A 21,698-nucleotide genomic window follows, 5' to 3' on the forward strand; every position below is an offset into this window, starting at 1 on the left:
CATTGGTCCAGCATGTTCCCATCCCTTTAGCACTTCAGTCCCCTCAGTGGGTGCATCCCTTATGGGTATCCACTATAACACTGCAGGTGTGTGTAATGGCACTCTGGGCCTTCCTTGTGACACTTGGGCACTCCTGTTGGTTGTCCAGCATGTCCTTCATGTGTTTCCCCTTAAATCTGGGTTTCTGTAGTTATGCTTTTCCCTGGTTACCAGATCCTGCCCAAGCCCCCTGTTTTGATCCTACTGGTATTGATCTTCTGCAAGTTTTCAACTTTTATCTGTTTCTGTACTACGGCAGTATAGTATGCCCTTTATCTAAAGAGTTGTGGGTTTCCTGTGGGTATCTTAGCAGACAGTACTAGCGGCCCCATGATTAACACAAAAAACAAGGAAATAAAAAGTCATAATAACAAGATCAGGGAAAAGCATAGTGCTGTCACATTTGCAGTTTTTATAGCCTGCAGTTCCTTTTTTTTTGTCCAGAGAGTCAATGTGCACAGATGATCCCTCCCAGGCATTTATATAAAAGATAAAACAAAGAGATTGGTACTATAACAGATTATTTCAGATCCTGTTGAGTCACAGGCCTGGAGATTATTGTATATGAGAGAGGAACCAGCCAGGACCTTAACATGGAGAGATACCTGCTACCAGGTAATGTGATATTTTCCCTCTTTATAAAGTAGTTGTACAAGTAGTACAGATACGCACTTTTCTTATATATTACATATTATAGTTGAACCAACCGTGTATAAGGGGAATAGAAACCTAATAGGTGAGATATGGTTAAATCTCCTGTGTGCCAATTCCTCAATGCTCAGATGCAGTATACTGAATCCCAGGTTCCCTCCAGGCACTAGTTCAGGGATCCCCAACCTTTTTTTACCCATGAGTCACATTCAAATGTCAAGAGTGTTGGGGAGCAACACAAACATGAAAAATGTTCCTGGGGGTGCCAAATAAGAGCTATGATTGGCTATTTGGTAGCCCCTATATGGACTGGCAGCTTACAGAAAAAAAAGCACCTGCTTTGGGGTCACTTGGAGCAATATCCAAGGGTTTGGGGAGCAACATGTTACAAGCCACTGGTTGAGGATCACTGCACTAGTTGCACTGCACTAGACTATAGGGGCTACGAGAGGACTCACAAGGACCAAACATGGAGCAGCTTCAGTTTACCTGTTTGCCCTCTTTGGCTCATGAAATATTAATAACCATAGATTTCATGGATTCACCCCCAGCAAAGTCAGTTACTAGGTTTTTTTACTAGGTGTTCTTTTTAAGAAAAAAAAATCTTCTGAACAATTGGACTCACTTGGGGGTGTCTAAAATATTGAATTGGGTTTCTCTTGTCCTTAATGAAAGATTAATTTCTCAGATAAACCGGCTAATTAAAAGTTCTGCTATTTATTTGCTGTATCCTCCTACGTCCTCTGATAAGAATGTTTTTTTGTTTACAAGGGACTTAGTTTCAAGGTTTATGCAATAAAATAGCTTTAATGAGCCTAATAGGCTGGCACAGAGTCATATCTATGGAGCAGTATCAGTCCAAATGTTTCAATGTTTCAACTGACTGTAACTAATGTCATCACCAAGCACTGTTTTAAAGAATATTGTACAGGTATAGGACCCATTATCCAGAATGCTCGGGACCAAGGGTATTCCGGATAAGGGGTCTTTCCATAATTTGGATCTCCATACCTTAAGTCTACTAAAAAATTAATAAAACATTAATTAAACCCAATAGGATTGTTTTGCATCCAATAAGGATTATTTATATCTTAGTTGGGATAAATTACAAGGTTCTGTTTTATTTCTACATAAAAAAAGGAAATCAGTTTTAAAATTCTGAATTATTTGCTTATAATGGAGTCTATGGGAGACGGGCTTTCCATAATTCGGAGCTTTCTGGATAACGGGTTTCCGGATAAGGGGTCCGATACCTGTACAGGTTTTAGTATATTATAAACCATGTGTAAATGTAAAATATGTTGTCCCTTTAAAAGAATGAAGGTACTCATTAGTGTGTTAGTGAGGAAATGAGTAATTTGCCCCACTTTGTGCTGGAGTTTCCTGAAATAATCTCACTCCTTTCTCCCTTTCAGCTCTCTTTAGTGTCTGGATAAATCTGATCTATGGAATCAGCATTCAGCCGATTCCTGAATATCCAGTGGTCAATCAGCCTCTCACCCTCAGTGTCAGTGGGGTCAGCGGGGCAATTCGCTCTTTTTCCTGGTATAAAAGTTCATCCATTGCGAATTCCTCCCTAATCTTAACGTATAATTCATCTTCTAACCCTGTGGAGACACATGGGCCACAGTACTTCTCTCGGGCCAGCGGCCTCTCAGATGGATCATTAAGGATCTCAACCCTTTATACTTCAGACCAGACAAGTTACACTGTGCAGGTTGAGGCAGGCAGTTTAACAAAAGACTCGATTTACCTGCGTGTTTATGGTGAGTAATATGCAACTCTAGTAACCTGTGGGAATATCACTTGTACTGTACAGTGTTGCATATCCTTGTGGCGCATTATAAATAAATTCATACGTACTGTACATACCTACATAGTATATGTTAAAATATTATTAATCTCTATTAGTGATGAGTGAATCTGTCTCATTTTGCTTCAGAGAAAAATTAGCGAAACTGCTGAAATATTTGTGAAACAAAGGAAAATTCACAAAACACGACTACTGCATGACTTTTTTAAAGTGCACAATTATTTTTTTAAGATTGCGTGTTTTCTGATGCATCCGCAACTTTTTTGACGCAACCACAACACTTTTTGATGCAACAGCGACTTTTTGTCAGGGCGAATATTTATCGCAGTTTTGTGAAAAGAAATGCCAATGGCGAATTGCATAATTTTATAATTTCATAATAGTTTTATTATGATATATTTTCAGGTTATTGATAACCAACATTGACAAGCAACATTTCAAACACTTAATTTTCTGTCATAAATGATAATGTATAATAGCCCAGGTATATCCCTCTGTTTTATTTACAGTTCCAGTGACTAAACCAGGGATCACTGCCAGCCTGTGTCCTGAGGAAAATGAATACAACCTTACATGTACAGCAGCCAATACAGAGAGGATCTTATGGAACAGAATTGATGGGCGCTTTCCTACTGGAGTCACATTTAGCAGCAATAATAGAACTATGACTATTTCAAAGTTTATACAATCAGATGCTGGGCAGTATCAGTGTGAAGTGGAAAATACAATCAGCAAGAACATTAGTGAGCCCTACACGCTGTTGCAATACTGTAAGTAACAAGAAGTTTCTAATAAATAATAATAGATATAATTTGTAATATACAAAGACATCAAAATGCTAAATCATGACCCTTAGTTCAGTCATTTCTTGCTGTGCTCTGCACCTTGTGTCAGATTTAAAATCCACAGGAGATGAGGAGCACATCTATCTATCTATCATCTATCTATCTATAGTATCTATCTATCTATATATCATCTATCTATCTATCTATTTATCATCTATCTATCTATCTATTTATTATCTATCATCTATCTATCTATCTATCTATCTATCTATCATCTATCTATCATCTATCTATCTATATATCATCTATCTATCTATCTATTTATTATCTATCATCTATCTATCTATCTATCTATCTATCTATCATCTATCTATCTATCATCTATCTATCTATATATCTATTATCTATCTATCTATCTGTCTGTCTGTCTGTCTGTCTGTCTATCTATCTATTATCTATAATCTATCTATCTATCTATTTATCATCTTTCTATCTATCTATCTATTTATTTATCATCTATCTATATCTGTCATTATCTACCTGTCTATCATCTATTTCTATTACCTATCACTATCCTGTTTTATGTTGGGTTGAAAGTTCCTAGTTACAATGTATAGTTTACAATCTGCAGGTGTCTGTGTGGATCCTCCAGCTGATAACAAACTAGGCATTTTGGCTGGAATCATTTGTGGCACAATTGCGGGAACTGCATTGATCGCCTGTGCAACATTTCTACTGTACAAAAGAATTTTACCTTCAGTGAAACAGGAAAATACAGGTGAGCAGATTTATTGAATACAGCTAGTCATACACTAACACACCCTAGGTTGCCAAACCAGTGCATCTATGTCCAGTTGTCAGGTTGTGAATCAGATCATAATTTTGACATAGATTATATAGTAAGAATAGCTTATGCATATTTATTGACAGAGGACTATATCAATGTATAAATAATAGCCGCGGGTGACGAAACAATAGCCGCGCGACAAAATAATAGCTGCGGGCGACAAAACAATAGCCGCGTGACAAAATAATAGCCGCGGGCGACAAATTTTTTTTGTCGCACGACATTTTTGCCGTTTTTTTTGCCGTTTCCCGGATCTTTTTAAAGATTCGCGAATTTTTCGGCGAAGCGAAACGGAACAGATTCGCTCATCACTAGTGAGATTCACTGTACCAGTGCAATTGAACATAGCAACCAATCAGCAAATAGTTTTTATGAATCTACTACAAGATAGAAAATAAAAAAAATTAAGCTCCAGTATTAGTAAATCATCCCTTCAGTCTTGACCACATTTAGGGGTCTACATTTAGGGGTCTATTGTTGGTGTAAGAATTTCACCACCCTATTCATGTGATTTTGCCTGGTTCCATACTATTTATCTGCGAAATTTCCACCTGTGTGCTTTGGTTCAAATAAAATCTCTAGCAAACAAGGGAAAGTTGTGCTCACCATTACATGTTTAACCATTAGGCGGGGGTGCAATGAGGCTGTGACCACAAAATTCATACAGACGGCAACTAAAGAGCCAATAAAAGGGCAACCATTTGGGGGTTTTTAACCCTGAAAGCGAGTATATTGCAGGGGGGAGGGCATATCCTGGAAGCTTAATGCACAGAATGTCTTAATGTTCTATATATAGTGATAATGGGTGAGTGCAGAGAACTTTTTGTTGTTGTCAAATAAACTCTCCCTAGTCAAATAAAGATGGAAAAAATGTACAAATGGTCAAAAGAAAAATGTGAAAAATCTATTTTTACCTATGATGAAGTTATACAAACCTAATTTTACTTGATATTGTTTTTAATATATATAATATCAATAAACAATTCTTATTAGAGGGTGAAGGGGATCTTGCTTATTGAAAGAAAATGCTATTACTGGTATAATACCTGTTTTCCAGAACGTTCAGGACCTGGGGTTTTCCGGATAAGGGATCTTTCCATAAGTCTACTAAAAATTTTTTAGTAGATATAAACCCAATAGGGCTGTTCTGCCCCCAATAAGGATTAATTATATCTTAGTTGGGATCAAGTACAGGTACTGTTTTATTATTACAGAGAAAAGGGAATCATTTAACCATTAAATAAACCCAATAGGGCTGTTCTGCCCCCAATAAGGGGTAATTATATCTTAGTTGGGATCAAGTACAGGTACTGTTTTATTATTACAGAGAAAAGGGAATCATTTAACCATTAAATAAACCCAATAGGACTGTTCTGCCCCAATAAGGGGTAATTATATCTTAGTTGGGATCAAGTACAGGTACTGTTTTATTATTACAGAGAAAAGGGCATCATTTAACCATTAAATAAACCCAATAGGGCTGTTCTGCCCCCAATAAGGGGTAATTATATCTTAGTTGGGATCAAGTACAGGTACTGTTTTATTATTACAGAGAAAAGGGAATCATTTAACCATGAAATAAACCCAATAGGACTGTTCTGCCCCAATAAGGGGTAATTATATCTTAGTTGGGATCAAGTACAGGTACTGTTTTATTATTACAGAGAAAAGGGCATCATTTAACCATTAAATAAACCCAATAGGGCTGTTCTGCCCCCAATAAGGGGTAATTATATCTTAGTTGGGATCAAGTACAAGGTACTGTTTTATTATTACAGAGAAAAGGGAATCATTTAACCATGAAATAAACCCAATAGGGCTGTTCTGCCCCCAATAAGGGGTAATTATATCTTAGTTGGGATCAAGTACAAGGTACTGTTTTATTATTACAGAGAAAAGGGAATCATTTTTAAAAATGTGAATAATGTGATTAAAATGGAGTCTATGGGAGATGGCCTTCCTGTAATTTGGAACTTTTTGGATAACGGGTTTCCAAATAAGGGGTCTGATACCTGTATCTACATATACAAACAAACTAGCACATACAGCATAGACATTTTTGTTGCTTTTCTTACTGTCTTCCTTTATGTCATTGCTGCAAAGATAAATATATTTTTATTCCAACAACAGGACAATTTAATAACAAACAAGATTCATCTGCAACATACGACAGTGTTATTGTTGGAGGAACAGTAAGTGTTTGTGTCAGTGTAAACTTTCCTAACCTACAGGTCTACCCATATCTAAACTCACTATACATCCCTTTTGATGGTCTGAAAGAACTTCACTGTATGTTTGAATATATCTAGAGAACTATTAGTATAGTCCTTTATCAGCCTCAGTCTGAATGTAATAGAAATAGTAAGTAGGGCTGTGCTTTCAGAGAGAGTGTGGTTGTGTTGCTCACATTAAAGGAAAACTATACCTACAAACAGTGTATCTCTATAAAAATATATTCCATAAACAAGCTCATATGTAAAAATCTGCTTCATCTAAATGAACCTTTTTTATAAAAATATCCTTTTTAGTAGTATGTGCTATTGGGTAATCCTAAATAGAATTGCCATTTTAAGAATTAAGGGCCGCCCCCTGGTATCATAGGATTCACAGTGCACACTACTTCCTGTTACAGTTAGAGCTGCATCACTTCCTGTCAGGGGATCTCTGAGGGAGCACACATACAAAATGGTGGCTCAAGAGAAAAGAAGTAAAAAGGGCAATATTTACTGATATATATTCCAGTTCGGCAAGATTCTTTAATAGGTCACTTAACATAAAACATATAAATCTGTTGGTTAAGTATTTATTCTGGGGGTATAGTTTTCCTTCAAGCTAACAAATCAGAAAACATGCTTAGAAAGGAAATAAGGATGAATGTAGCTAACAGTGGCATATCCAGAAGTTACTAGGCCCCCCAGCAAATTCACATTATGGCCCCAAAACATTTGTAAGTTGACTTATTTTGCCAAGATATATTGAAATTGCTTATTAATTAGGACTTCACTGGGGCCTCTAAACTCCTGGGCCCCCTGCAACCACAGGGTCTGCTTCCTCTGTAGTTACACTCCTGGTATCAAAGCCTTGCTGGTTTAGTGAATGATATCCATAACAGTAGAACATCTAGATCCATTTATCCCTTCTTTCCTTCAGGGGCAAAACATTTCGGTGGAATCTCCATACACGGTAAGCTGCTTCCTTACAGATATCTCAGAACAAATATAATCTAACCATGTACTCATGGATTCCTCCGATTATTTGTTGTGATGGGACTTTCAGCAGAGTAAAAGCTAACTGTGTTCAGTTTTGGAAAATATACTGAAACATCCCATTCCAATGGGAGTGGCACAAACACAAACCGACTGCATCCAAAAACTTTTTTTTGCCTTCAAACTGGAGTTATCAGATCATGGGAACAAATGAGACCACTTATGAAAAATTTGAAGGGTTGCACTTACCCACTGCATTTGAGATCCTATAGTATAACATTACTGAACCTGTTAGCAACCTTGCTGCGGTGCAGTATTCACACTATCCCAGAAGGGGTTTAATATTACATAAATCATAGTATCCAGGTTTCTGCCGTTGTTATACTAAAACAATGGGAAGATTCTATCCAACAACACTCAAGGAGCATTTGCCTCTTGTGGGCCCTTATAGACCCTAGGCAGCCTCTGTTTCAGCTTCCTCTGTGTTCGTTTTAAAATCCAAACAGCGAAGGTAGTGCCCACTGGGCAATGCTAAAACAGTCAGTAAAGGGTTTTGGTAACTATACTTACCCTCCATCCACACACGTAACCTGCATCCATGGCACACAGTAAGTTTACCTACAGGCAGCTCTTCCTTCCATATACTCTGTCTATATAACTGTGTAAGGAGGGTTGGGCTGTATGTATAGTTACTGTAAAGGGGGGATAAAGGGGATAAGTACAGTAACTTCCCTCACAGAATGCCCTACCCTCTCTAGATGTTTTTCTAACCCAGAATAGAGTGCTCAAACATTAAAGATAACATTACACTGGTCGTATTTCCTACTTTCCATTACGTGTTCTCCATGCAGCTTGTCCTACTTGCCCACTTACCTACAGTGTTTGCCCTGAAGTCCTCCCCAAGCAGGATGGATCAGTGTCTGTATACAGAGCCTTTCTGCACCATGACCTATAGGAGGAGACTCCCTACAATTGCACATATGGTTTTGCACACAAATCTGAGATCCAATTGTTCTCTTACTCCACTGTGTAAAGTTTGTCAGCACATATGCACAATGACAACAGTGGCATATCCAGAATTTACAAGGCCCCTCAGCAAATTCACATTATGCCCCCAAAACATTTGTAAGTTGACCTATTTTACCAAGATATATTGAAATTGCTAACCAATTAGGGCCTCATTGGGCCCTCTAAACTCCCGGCCCCCTGCAACTTTGTCAGCACATACAGTATGCACAATGCTTCTGTGTGTTGTGATGACTTTGTTGCCAGAGTTATAGTGAATGTGCATGTGTTGCTTTCAACCCTCCCTCATATTGGAGGAAATGCTTTAATGGTTTATTGGCCTACAGCTAGGATTAAATGCCACAAACACTAAGAAACTAAAGGAGGGAGGAATCGTTCATATAAAGTCTATTTCTCTATTGCAGGGGCTGCAGCATGGGCCGGATCACACCTACTGTGACCTTAAAGTGTGGTGGAAGAGAAATGAAAAGCCTTAATTTCTTCACAACTTCAGTACCCATTTCAATGTAGCACCAATTTATCTTTCAAATAAGCATTTTTTTTAAACACAGTATTCCTTCTGTACAACATTTTACCTTAAATTAATTTGCAGTTGACTATAATGAAATGTATGTTGTTAGTAAAGTATATTTTCCCATAGCTAAACATGCAGTTATCAGTTTGTTCCTCACACTCAGGGGCAGATTTATTAGAATGTAAGAGTTTAACACATGAAAACTCACCCACTTTCTATTTATGCCCATGGAATTGTGGAGGTATATTTATGAAATGGTGAACTCTAACTTTCACCTATTGATAAATACCCTTCTTAAAATCCCAAAGGAATGAACAGAAAATTAGTTAGTTTTATCAAAATGAGAGTTTAGAGCATTGTATACAATAAAATTTCTATTCATTCCTATGGGATTTTTAGAAGTGTATTTTGCAAATGGTGCACACTTAACATTTACCCATTGATAAATATGCATCTAAAGAGGATCACATCCGCTCATTGATGTGGTCTGACGGCTCATATGCCCATCATTGTAATCGATCATTTGGCCCTAGGTCGAATTAGCCTGATATCACCCACCCATGTGGGGCATATCGGGGAAAGTTTTGCCAGCATATATTGCCAGCTTAATGGTAGCAATGCTCTGACCAAACTGTCAGCTTGGCCCCTCCAGAATGAGTTGTCAGCTTATTGCTCCATGTATTACAGGTATGGAAGTTAGGTTGCTGAAACATGATTTATTAAGTGAGCAATGAAAATTAGCAATAAGAAATATGGATGTCCTTACAACAGGCCAGTGGTCAGAGGCAGGCAGAAGACGAAACAAATCCGTAAAGCAGGCAGAGGGTCTGGACTGGCAGCAAACAAGGAGGGTCCGGAATAACAGGCAGTGGTCAGGGGCAGGCTGAAGACAGGGAAAGTTCAATAATCAGGCCGAGGTCAATACCAGGAGATACCAGGGCAGGTACGCGGGCAGGAGTCAGGCAGGAACAGGGACTGGAACAAGCAGGTAAGGACAAAAGGGCTCAATGATCAAGCAACCAGGGGTTGCTTGTAACAGGCTTATAAAGCCCATTAATTGTCTGATTGCAACCACCTGGGCTAATTAAGGGAGGAGAAGGAGAACATAAACACAGAAGCAAATAAGAGGGGTTAAAAGAATGTTTAGGGCTGGATGCCCAAGGTCTCCAGTGGCTTAGTGAGGTAATGCAGAACCTGCCTAAAATAGAGTCCAGAGTTCGAGTACAGGCAGGTCCTGACAGAAAGAGGAGGAAAGGGTAAGAATCATCTTGTGGAATTCTGTGAGTTGCACTAAGAACAACACATGAGTAGTACTGGTACTAAGCTTCCAGAAACCTGAAATGTTTGATATCACTTTTGCTTAATCTGCAAATGGATTGAGTTTTACTTCAGCGCATCATTATAAATCTTCCAAATAATAATCCCCACAGGGAACTACATAGAGATACAGTCATTACCACACTATTAATAACCCTGTTCTTCAGGGGTCCAGCTTCAGTATAAGGATTCTGAAATTTAAATTAACTGATGTTCTGTGGTAGTTATATGTCTAACCAGCTTTGATTCTGAACTGGGTTACTCTAACTCCTCTTTTATACACCTTATAGCCAGAAGCAAATAACTGCAAGCAGCCACCTATATAACTAAAGCTGCAGCTATAAGAAAATACTAAATTCTAGCTGTCAAATACTCAGTTCTAGTTCCCTGTACCTCAAAAAGTGTTATTCAAAATGAAACGCAAAACCATATTTCTTGCTTGAGGGTGAAAAGTAAGACTAAGAGGGTCTGTTTACATGGGTTTCACAAGCAACCATTTAGAATACACATTGCAACATGGGGGGTGATGCAAGAACCAGTGGGTGAACTGCGTCATAACAATTCCTATTTTATATTTCTAAAGAAGAAACTGACCTTTTGCACAGAAGAAGCCCACGTAATGAAAAAGGCATAAGAGTATACGGAAGAAATAGGTCATGTCTAGTTAAACCTTTCGCTCATCACTAATTAAAACTAGTTTTTTTGGATATAACTCATTTCCATGAATGGCAGTTATTTATCAAAAGATCTGAACTGAAAAAGTACAAATGAAAAAAAGTCACGAAAACCATAACTTTTTTCTATTGTTGCACAATAACCGCAACTTTTTTGTATTGCCGCACAAAAGCCAGCATCAAAAAACCCAAAAACCACAAAGCAAGGTAAGATCTTCCAATTGTAAACGGAACATCTGTCATTTCCTTCTACACAATCTCAACGAGTTCAGAAGGAGTATTTTCAGATTTGGAATTGTCTTAGTTTTGTCACATAGTAAATCTCAGAAAAGCTGCGCTTTTTATTCCAGGCTTTTTCGGGCCACAAAAAGCCAAACCCAAAAAAGTGATAGTTAAAGTGGACCTGTCACCCAGACATAAAAAGCTGTATAATAAAAGCCCTTTTTAAATTAAACATGTAACCAACATTCATTTTTATTTTAACACATTCAAACCCATTATAAATGAATTTAAAAATCCCAGCTGTCAATCATATACTGCCTGTCCCGCCTCTATGCCTTAGGCATAGAACTGGGGCAGACAAATACTTAAACTTTCCATTCAGCACTTACATTCCCCCTCTCTCCTCACCATGTAATTGTGTAGTCAGTGCATGGGCAAGGGCATCAGGCCCCCCATTCTGGCACATACACAAGATTTTGGGGAGATACAAAGCCTGCCTTACTAACAGTGTCCACAAAATGGCGAAATATCATGCAACCCACAACATATTACGCAGCGCGCAATATTTTACACACATAACTATTTTTTTCTGACAACTACCTGTAGGGGATCAGAGAACCCTGTCCCCTGTTTCTCAGTCTGTGATCTCATCCAACCTAGCTACAGCCTGGGGAGGGATCCGGTTGGCCGGCTGCCCCAGTGCACGTCTGGGAGAGGTGTGCCTAAGCTTTGGAGCCAAAAATCTAGGGGCGGGCCCAGCAGTTTATAAAGGGAGCCCCTGCTGTTGTTTGCCAGAGTTGAAAGAGATACAGTGTGAGCAGCCATATTGTGTGTTAGACTTGAAAGGAAACAGTCTGCTGGGCTGCCAGGAAGGAATCAGTCCTCTGTGGTATCTCTTGTGTGTGTCCCCTGCTGTGAACAGGTATTGCTCGTTTGCCTGCTACGTGGGAGCAGCCACCTTTATACAGGGAAGGTACTCTGGGGCAGGTAGCGCTACCTGGGGGGACTAAAGAGCTCTTGGGGAAGGGACTGAACTAACCTAAGGGTTGTGGTTTATCCGGATCCAAGTGGGGATTGGGCATCTATAGAGACTGTCTGTGCCAGCTGTGGATAAACTACATGGGTTCCTCAGAGCAGGAAAATCAGTTATACATAAAGTGTTAAATTCCAACTCCAACAGTTATATAAAGTTTAACATTTCTGCAAAAGCTGTGTGTGATTATTTCCTAGTGGAAATCCCCTAGAGGTGTGTTCCTCAGTGTCCACTAGGTGGAGGCACTGCGCTGTTCCCAGTTCCCAGTATCAATATTCTTTGAAGAACACACATCTCCTGAACAAACAGCCCATATATATAAGTGAATGTGCCAAGAAAGGGTTACATTTTGGAGGCACTGCTGAGATTCTATTGGGAAGCTGGGAATGTTGGATGAAAGCATGGCTGCACATGAAACCCCACAAACTGTTCGTCAGTGGTGCAATGCTTTGGGACTTAACCCCCGGAAGGTTGCTGTTGTGGGGCCCATGATGCCAAGAGTAAAGGAAGATTCTATTTATGAAATCCTTGATGGGGAGCCCATATTTTTCCGCCCAAGGGTGGCTGCGTCACGGCGAGATTCTGCCGGGGTTCTGCTGAATGTCCTTATAGACAGCCCCAGAGAGATAGACCGTGAGAGGGTTCCCCCTGATATTGATGCGGGAGATGAAGGGCCATGGAAGGTTGTTCTGCCAGATCTGTCTGATGACGCAGATGATTTAACTACCCATGTTGACACCCTTGTTTCCCAGTTTGCAGTTACAGCACCGGGAGGTGTGCTGCCCAGTAAGAGACTGTTTGATTCGCCAGCTGAACAGAGTCAAGTAAAGCAATGTCCATCCAGTGAGAGCGTGGTCTCCAAGGGGAGTCGGCCTAGCTCGGGAGGCCAGCTGGATACCCCTGATATTGTGAGTGTGCTGGGACTACTGACTGACCAACTGACTCAGCTGGCCTGGAATGGTAATTTTAAAAGACTTAAAGTGTTTTCAGGTGCAGATCCGGTACCCTCGGGTGAGGACTCATTTGAGAGTTGGAGAGACTCCACTGTGGTGTCCGTGAGAGATTGGACCGGCCCTGAGGCAACCATGAGAAGGAGGATCCTTGAGAGCCTTCGCTGCCCTGCTGTGTTTGTGGTAAAATCCTACCTAGTTAGTCACCCTGATGCTACTTCAGGCGACCTGATAGAAGTCCTAGAGGTGACGTTTGGCCCTGTAGCAAGTACTACAGAGATGCTCCACAACTTCCACTCTACCTTCCAGAAAGAGAAGGAAGCCCTGTCTGCCTATCTGGTGCGGGTGGAGCAAGGCCTGAGATTGCTGGTGAGTCGTGGGGTAATCCAAAGCTCTGAAATGGATTCCCTGAGGATTCGCCAAATGAGGAGAGGGACTTTAAATAGTGACCCTGTTGCCGTGACCATTAGAGCTTACTACCAGGATACACTAACCCCTGGCTATATGGCTCTGATGGAGAGAGTTCGGCGGGAGGAGGCTGATGCCTATGTGAGGGTGAGGAGGAGTTCCACCCTAGGGCATGCAGAGAAGTCCCCTGCTGATGCAAAGCTGCTGGAGGAAAATAAGAGACTTCGCAAAGAGTTGGAAGCGTTTAAAGCTCAACTGTCTGAGAGAGCCAAAACCCCAACTGAGACGAGGAAACCTCCAACGTGCTACCGGTGTGGCAGGATAGGCCACATACAGCCAAACTGCCCTGTTCCTGATGAGGTTCAGGTCCAGTCTGCACTGTGTAAAGTACGCCGGCGGCGTAAGAGACTTCCAGGGAAATGTTACAAGTGCCATGTGATGGGTCATCAGGCCCGGAACTGTAAGACCTACAAAGGCCCAACAGTACAGAAGTCCTACTATGAGCCTTCCATATCTGAAAGTGACTCCCCTGAAGGAGATGAGGGGTTGAGTCAAAGGGAGACTGCTGTGGAGAACCCTGTGGAGTGTTGTACTGTTTCTGAGTGTAAGGAGGTACGGCAAGCGAGGCCGTTGCTGGTTTTTCCAAGGGGAGAATGTAGGGGATCAGAGAACCCTGTCCCCTGTTTCTCAGTCTGTGATCTCATCCAGCCTAGCTACAGCCTGGGGAGGGATCCGGTTGGCCGGCTGCCCCAGTGCACGTCTGGGAGAGGTGTGCCTAAGCTTTGGAGCCAAAAATCTAGGGGCGGGCCCAGCAGTTTATAAAGGGAGCCCCTGCTGTTGTTTGCCAGAGTTGAAAGAGATACAGTGTGAGCAGCCATATTGTGTGTTAGACTTGAAAGGAAACAGTCTGCTGGGCTGCCAGGAAGGAATCAGTCCTCTGTGGTATCTCTTGTGTGTGTCCCCTGCTGTGAACAGGTATTGCTCGTTTGCCTGCTACGTGGGAGCAGCCACCTTTATACAGGGAAGGTACTCTGGGGCAGGTAGCGCTACCTGGGGGGACTAAAGAGCTCTTGGGGAAGGGACTGAACTAACCTAAGGGTTGTGGTTTATCCGGATCCAAGTGGGGATTGGGCATCTATAGAGACTGTCTGTGCCAGCTGTGGATAAACTACATGGGTTCCTCAGAGCAGGAAAATCAGTTATACATAAAGTGTTAAATTCCAACTCCAACAGTTATATAAAGTTTAACATTTCTGCAAAAGCTGTGTGTGATTATTTCCTAGTGGAAATCCCCTAGAGGTGTGTTCCTCAGTGTCCACTAGGTGGAGGCACTGCGCTGTTCCCAGTTCCCAGTATCAATATTCTTTGAAGAACACACATCTCCTGAACAAACAGCCCATATATATAAGTGAATGTGCCAAGAAAGGGTTACATACCGTTTGCATCACTCACTGCAAAGTCCGTGTTGTGTTGCCAAAAGCTCAGGAACCACAATTTTCTTTAAGTACCGCCTGCCCCAAGTAGGTGTTAATATTCACACAGATTAACGTGATATTTTGCACGTTTAACACTTCATATGTGTTTGTGAATCATGCGTTAGTATAATTTCTATTCGCTAATTAACACAATGCGTTTGCGATGATGCGAAATTACTGTGATGAATCGATACTTAGTACAGTACTTACCTTTAGTGAATCGGCCCTTATGGGATGGATAACAGGTTTCCAGATAATAGATTCCATACCTGTATCTAATATGAGACAGAAATATATAATAAGGATATATTCCTGGGTTGTGGGGCAGCACAGTAAGGAGACAAGCAGGGCAAGTGTTTCAGGGTAGTCACAAAACGTTAGGAATATGACATTTGCCACACATATGTATAGAAACTGTTTATGAGTCACTACCCATTTGCCCTCCCCGTCTCATACCCTTGTTGTTACATTACTGACAAATCGGCTTTCTCTAAATTTTTTGCAGAATTGCAGATTTTCTATTATTAGCTAGCTTCTGAAGAACAGCTTTTGAGAATGCCTTAAAAACCTTGACAGAAAAAAAAAAAAAGTTCACCAGGTTAAAATGCACAATATAAATACTGCCGACTTCCTTTTACTATAAGACAGAGACACCATGGCCAGAGAGAGAGTCACAGCCGCCCTTTGCACGAGGGGATATCTGCTCACAGGTACAGGCACTTTCAATAGTCTGTGTTCTCTGTACAATATATAGGGGGTAATGTATCCCCTACTGTCATTTACAAGGCTATTAGAAGTCATAGAGGAGTTCTGTGCATTCTGATGTGCCATACAAGGCTTTAATACACAAGAGTTATGATTTTCCTATAAAATATAATCAAAAATGGGTTGTCATCAGCTGTAATCAGCGCTCAGTGATGTCAGTTCTTATGACGTATCTGTCATAAGAAATAATGTGCCCCGTTTTACAATATGAAAATATTAGAAGTCACCTGGGAGTTTGGCTTTCAGCCTAAGAGGGATAATAGGGGATATATTATTCCCTATATAATTCACAGTATGGTCTCTTTAAAAATGAAGATTTAGTGCATTACTGTCACTGTGTTACTGAATAATGTGTCCCACTTTGTGCTGGAGTCTCCTGAATTAATACCATTCCTTTCTCCCTTTCAGCTCTCTTCAGTGTCTGGATAAATCTGATCTATGGAATCAGTATTCAGCCGATTCCTGAATATCCAGTGGTCAATCAGCCTGTCACCCTCAGTGTCAGTGGGGTCAGCGGGGCCATTCGCTCTTTCTCCTGGTATAAAGGTCAATTTGTTGATGATTCCTCCCTAATCCTAGCATATAATCCAACTTCTTACCTTGTGGCGAGACGAGGGCCAGAGTACTTCCCTCGAGCCAGTGTCCTCCCAGATGGATCATTAAAGATCTTCAAAATTTATACAGCAGTCAGAAGATATTACACAGTGCAAATCCAGGCAGAAAGTTTAACCCAAGAAACCATTAACCTGCCTGTATATGGTAAGTACTATTCTTGGTCCTTTGTAGCTCCTGTGAGGCTTCCCTGATGTCCCTTAACTACAACTCTCAGGGGTAAAGTATTGGCCTGTGGTACAGTGCTGCCCCTCATGGAAAACTCAGATATTACTGACACTAATGCTGTATACGTTCATCAGCGTGGGAGGTAATACAAGCGACAGAGCTAGGAGAAACTGATGCTTTAAGATCAGGTGCACTAGTTAATTATTCAGAAATATTAAATATTTTTGCATGTCTAGGCACTGTTAAGCTTCTTGTTCTAACTGCCATGCTTTCTTCAAAAGGCACTGGCATAAATGTATTTGGCTATGACCCCATGCAAAAATAATTTGAGCCCCCGCCTTGCAGTTGAGTACCTCCGAACTGCACCATGTACTTCCTCTTGCTTGCTGCTACTATCCTGAAGATGCCACAATCAAGTTTCAACACAGGGCAAGCAGCAGGTCTAGGGTGGCAGGGCTTACTTGAGCTAGGTCCCACCAGGTCTTCTCCACTGCCCCACCAGTCCAGTCCAACACTATTGGGAGTGTAATGTTTAAGGGTCCCATTGGGCCCCAGTACTAGCAACTCAGGCAATGGTATTTAATTACTCCCCCCCCCCCCCCATTCTGCTCGAAGCATGCTCTATAGTTTGGGAACCACTGTTGCAGAGAGCTACACTACAATTTAACATAATCCATAACATAGGAAATAATAGACCCACTAGTACAATATAATGATATCTAAAATGACCACACATTGTACAGTTCATGGAACTCCAAGGTCATTTTTGATATACGGTTTTCGATTCAACAAAAAATGTGTATGACAAAAGGTCATATTGTTATTTAAATGTTTTATAACTGCTTGTAGAGAACAGTTATGCTGTTGCTCAGGAAAGAGATGAATAAAGGCATCTGAGGTTTCTGATTTCTTTCCTGAGAAGAGCAACATCAGAACAGTTCTCTGTTTCCTTCTCTTTTGTTTTAAAGGAGACAAATAGCATAGCTGAAAATCCTCCCAGTCTTGTAGGCAATAATGAATAATATATAATGCTGGTTATACTTAAGGCTAAAAATTAATACTACAGTATCTTTAAAATATCCCCTTTATTGGAGCTCCCTATAGATTCTTTCTGGTCTCTGTCCTAACGGTCCCTGCCAGAAGCACAGTAGGAGGGGGATAGCCAATCACAGCCCTGCAGTCAAACAAGCAAAGACAGTTCCCTATCAGGTCAGCCAAACACTACTTTTTGAAGCACAATCCTTCACTGGCACATTCTTGTTTTTCCCATAATATGTCTCCTTTCAGGTTTATATATGATATAATTAATGTACAATGTACACTATATTTGCCCTGTATCTAATATTCATGTGTAGTAACTTGTACCTGTCTCTGTGTTGTTGCTTCTCCTACAGAACTACTGACTAAACCAGAGATTGACATAGCTAAGCAGCAGCCAGAGAAATATGAAGATGTCACCCTTACATGTAAACTATCAGCATCTGATTTAGAAACGGTAAAATTCTTATGGACCAGAATTGATGGCAGCATTCCTTCTGGAGTTATATATAGAGCAAACAGTAGAACTATGACTATTCCCAAGTTCTCACAATCAGATGCTGGGCAGTACCAGTGTGAAGCAGAGAATCCAATCAGCAAGAATATAAGTGATCCCTACAAACTGTCCCTATACTGTAAGTAACAGTTCATTGTGATTCCTATACACATACCCACAGTAATCAATACACTATTTTGAGAATGTCTATTTAGGAATTGGGATGCTATGGCTTCCCCTCTGCAATTAAGATGTAAAGGGTTCAGTTTGAGATTTCCTTATAAAAGTGTTTTTTATTCCCAGTCACAGCCTGTGTGAGTCCATATTGCATGTGTTGATTGCATTTGTGGAAAAATGTTGTATTGTGCTTGTGTCCTTGTTGGCTTATGGCTAATTTTCAGTAATAAGTGAGGCTGCAGGCTCCCTACATTGCTCAGTTACATCACAGAGTAAATTAAAAATATTGTTTCATAAGAATATAAGTAAGTTCTTGTTCCTGCTATTCATCCATTATATCTGATCTCCTGGTTTTGACCCCTGGGCTTTATTCATGAACTTATATTGTCTGCCCCCTGACAAGACCACTTGCCTGTTTATAGGGACTCGCACCAGCTTTTTGCCTGCCCCCCCCCGGCTTGTTATATGAACGTATCTTCTGTTCCGTTACTCGGATTTGCTTTCCATTTGTCTTCTTCTTCATCATTGTCCCCTGTTCAAGGGTCTCATTACACCAAGTTCTGAGAACAGTTACGTATTCCTGGTTCTTCCAAACATGGAAACATCGTGTTACCAAGCACTTAGGCTCCAACCTGTCAGTACAAGTATGGGATCTGTTATCCGGAAACCCGTTATCCAGGACGTTCCGAATTACGGAAAGGCCATCTCCCATAGACTCCATTATAAGCAAATAATTCCAATTTTTGAAAATGATTTCCTTTTTCTCTGTAATAATAAAACAGAACCTTCTACTTGATCCTAACTAAGATATAATTAATCCTTATTGGATGCAAAACAACCCTATTGGGTTTATTCAATATTTAAATGATTATTTGCAGACTTAAGTAATCCAAATTACAGAAATACCTCTTATCTGGAAAACCCCAGGTCATGAGCATTCTGGATAACAGGTCCCATACCTGTACCTGCCATGACATATTCAGAGTAGGGACTGTGTCACGCCATTGGCATGTGATCCTTTTGGCAAAAATCCATTTTTTGAAACCCACTATGGGAAACCTCAAAAAACTAGCTCCCCACTCCAGGGTTCCCCAATAGGCAGACTTGTGATTCATAAGAGCAGATTGGATGGCTGCAATTATTCTTAGTGTAACAATACAGAAGTACAAGGAGTGTGTTTAGACACATGTACCTTTAAAAACTGGTTTCAATACTACAAGCTAAAACAAGAGGGCAGTGTTTTCTAACAGGTATCAGCCGCCCACTGTCGGTCTACTACCCCCCTATCCTGTTTATACTGACATGGGTGTGACTGTTGCCAGATATACTGTGTAGTTTGTATCTTACAGATGGCTGCGTGGAGCCCAGTAGTTGTGCAGGCATTTGTGTTGCCATTGTGGTAAGTGTACTGATCATCTGTGCAACAATTCTACTGTACATGAGAAGTATCCTTTCAGTGAGAAAATGGCATGGCCCCCGACCACCCTACCGGATCAGCGAATCCCCAGCGCATGTGTCCATGGCCTAGGGCAAGCGCTACCGCCATCATATTCCCATCTAGTAAATTCTTCCTGTCCTGATGCCAGGAAAGTGTAACAAATTGGCATATTAGTCAAGGCCAATCAGTGTGTGAGCTCTTCAGAATGTTTTAAGCAGTAGAACCGATGGGTCACTGAAGCAGCACTAAGCTCTAACACCTGAATCAGGAATCCCAAAAATGAATGAGCTTTGCTGTAACATTTGTATGGTGGGGTAGGGATATTCCATGCTAGAGTTTGTTAAATCTTAAATTGATCTTTATTATCACTTGGATGGTGTGTAAATCAGTCCCAAAGTGACAAATATCTAATTACTTATTCACTGCTACAAGCAACTGCACTGACATAAATCAACCCCACTATTACATGATCATGTGACACTGGCACCCCTGTGTTCTGTGTTGGTATTTCCCGGGTGGTGCCTATTGCAGTCTCTGGCTAGTTCTGACTTAAACCTGCAATTATCTCTTTCTATCTTCCTTTATTTAATTATTGCAAGATAAATATGTTTCAGTTCAAACAACAAGGCAAATTAATAGCAGACATGAGCAAACTGCACCATATCAAAATGTTATTGAAGGAACATCGGTAAGTGTTTGTCTGTATCTTTACCCATAATATAGATTTACTCATATCTGTCTCACATACACTATACTTCCCTTTCATGGGTTTATATATTTATACAAATATATATTCATTTATACACACACACATATATAATATATAGAGAGATTGCCAGAAACAACAGGGAACAAATATCTTTATATATTTCCAACAGGCCTCAGTAAATTGGTGTCTTTTAGTTTAAAAAGCAAACAGTATTTAAAACCAGTTCCTATGTACTTTGATTCAGTAGTAAAGATTGGACAATGACCAATCAGGAACATACTCAGTGAGAAGAAAATGTTTAATGATTGGTGAGCCCTTCATATATCAGGTTCTCTGGTGGGCCCTTGGGATCCCAGTCCAGCACTGGATCCATTTACTGTATCTTTTCTTTTCTTTTAGCAGCAAAACCCCCCAGTTGAATCCACATACACGGTAAGTTGTTTTATTCCAGATATCTTACAGTCGACACAATCTAACCATGTACTGATCTGACATCTCATTTGGTGCAATGAGACTTTCACCAGAAGAAAATCCAATTCAGTTTTGGAAAATTCCATTCTAATTTATGTGGTATCCAAGCAACTGTTTAGCTGCAGTCAATGCAGTTTTTTCTATAGAGGTTATTGAATAGTGAATAATGAGGGCATTTCAGCTTTGAGGGCTGCAATATATAACTAAGAACACTTACCTACCAAAGGTCCTATAGTAACAAAATGATCGGTTATCCTGACCTACAACTGCTCACCCTCTATCTACTAGTGGAGGGATCCTGCAAATGACCCCCAAAAACTAAAAATGGAACTGAGAAGAAGTTGGTTGTTTACCTATAAACATCCTAAGTAGTACTGATGCTACAGGTAAGAGGAAATGATTAGTAAAAGTCTATTTCTCTTTTGCAGGGGCTACAGCATCAGCCAGAAAACGCCTACTGTAACCTTAAAATGGGGTGGAGACTAAATAGATAATGCAGATTAATAATACCCTCATTTCTACACACACATTCAGTGTTCATTTAATCTTAGTATTAATTTATGTTTCAAATACATGTTAATCATAACTTTATACAGAAACCCTGCTCTACAGCTTTTATTCTCTTAAATACATTTTCAGTTGATGACTATAATGCGTTTTCCGACTGCTAAACCTATTGCAATTTTCAGTTTGTTTCTTGCAATCCAGAATCCAGACTTTCACTCCATCCTATGGAATATTTAAAACCAATACCTCGTAACATGGGTTATGCTAGATCCAAAGTGCCATTTTTTTATTTTTTTTTTGCTCACAATGCATTTTGCCCCAATAGCGAATGCCACCTCTGGCATAAAGTTGTTCATG

At 40.3% G+C, this 21,698-nt stretch overlaps 2 protein-coding genes across 2 annotated transcripts; both read left to right on the forward strand.

Annotated features, from left to right (window-relative positions):
- The first annotated feature begins 632 nt into the window (after nt 1-632).
- LOC105946580 (carcinoembryonic antigen-related cell adhesion molecule 1-like) lies at nt 633-9,006 on the forward strand. Its single transcript, XM_031906539.1, has 7 exons — nt 633-654; nt 2,106-2,456; nt 3,013-3,273; nt 3,920-4,066; nt 6,266-6,327; nt 7,286-7,318; nt 8,772-9,006. Exons 1-7 carry the CDS (start codon nt 633-635, stop codon nt 8,841-8,843), a joined length of 948 nt encoding a protein of 315 aa, XP_031762399.1. The 3' UTR covers nt 8,844-9,006.
- A 6,609-nt stretch (nt 9,007-15,615) lies between these two features.
- ceacam19lw (carcinoembryonic antigen-related cell adhesion molecule 19 like gene W) lies at nt 15,616-18,186 on the forward strand. The gene is made up of 3 exons (XM_002942462.2): nt 15,616-15,670; nt 16,134-16,484; nt 17,900-18,186. The coding sequence occupies exons 1-3, from the start codon at nt 15,616-15,618 to the stop codon at nt 18,184-18,186; spliced, it is 693 nt and encodes a 230-aa protein (XP_002942508.2).
- Nucleotides 18,187-21,698: the final 3,512 nt, after the last annotated feature.

The sequence above is a fragment of the Xenopus tropicalis genome, chromosome 7, assembly GCF_000004195.4.
Source record: "Xenopus tropicalis strain Nigerian chromosome 7, UCB_Xtro_10.0, whole genome shotgun sequence".
NCBI lineage: Eukaryota > Metazoa > Chordata > Amphibia > Anura > Pipidae > Xenopus > Xenopus tropicalis.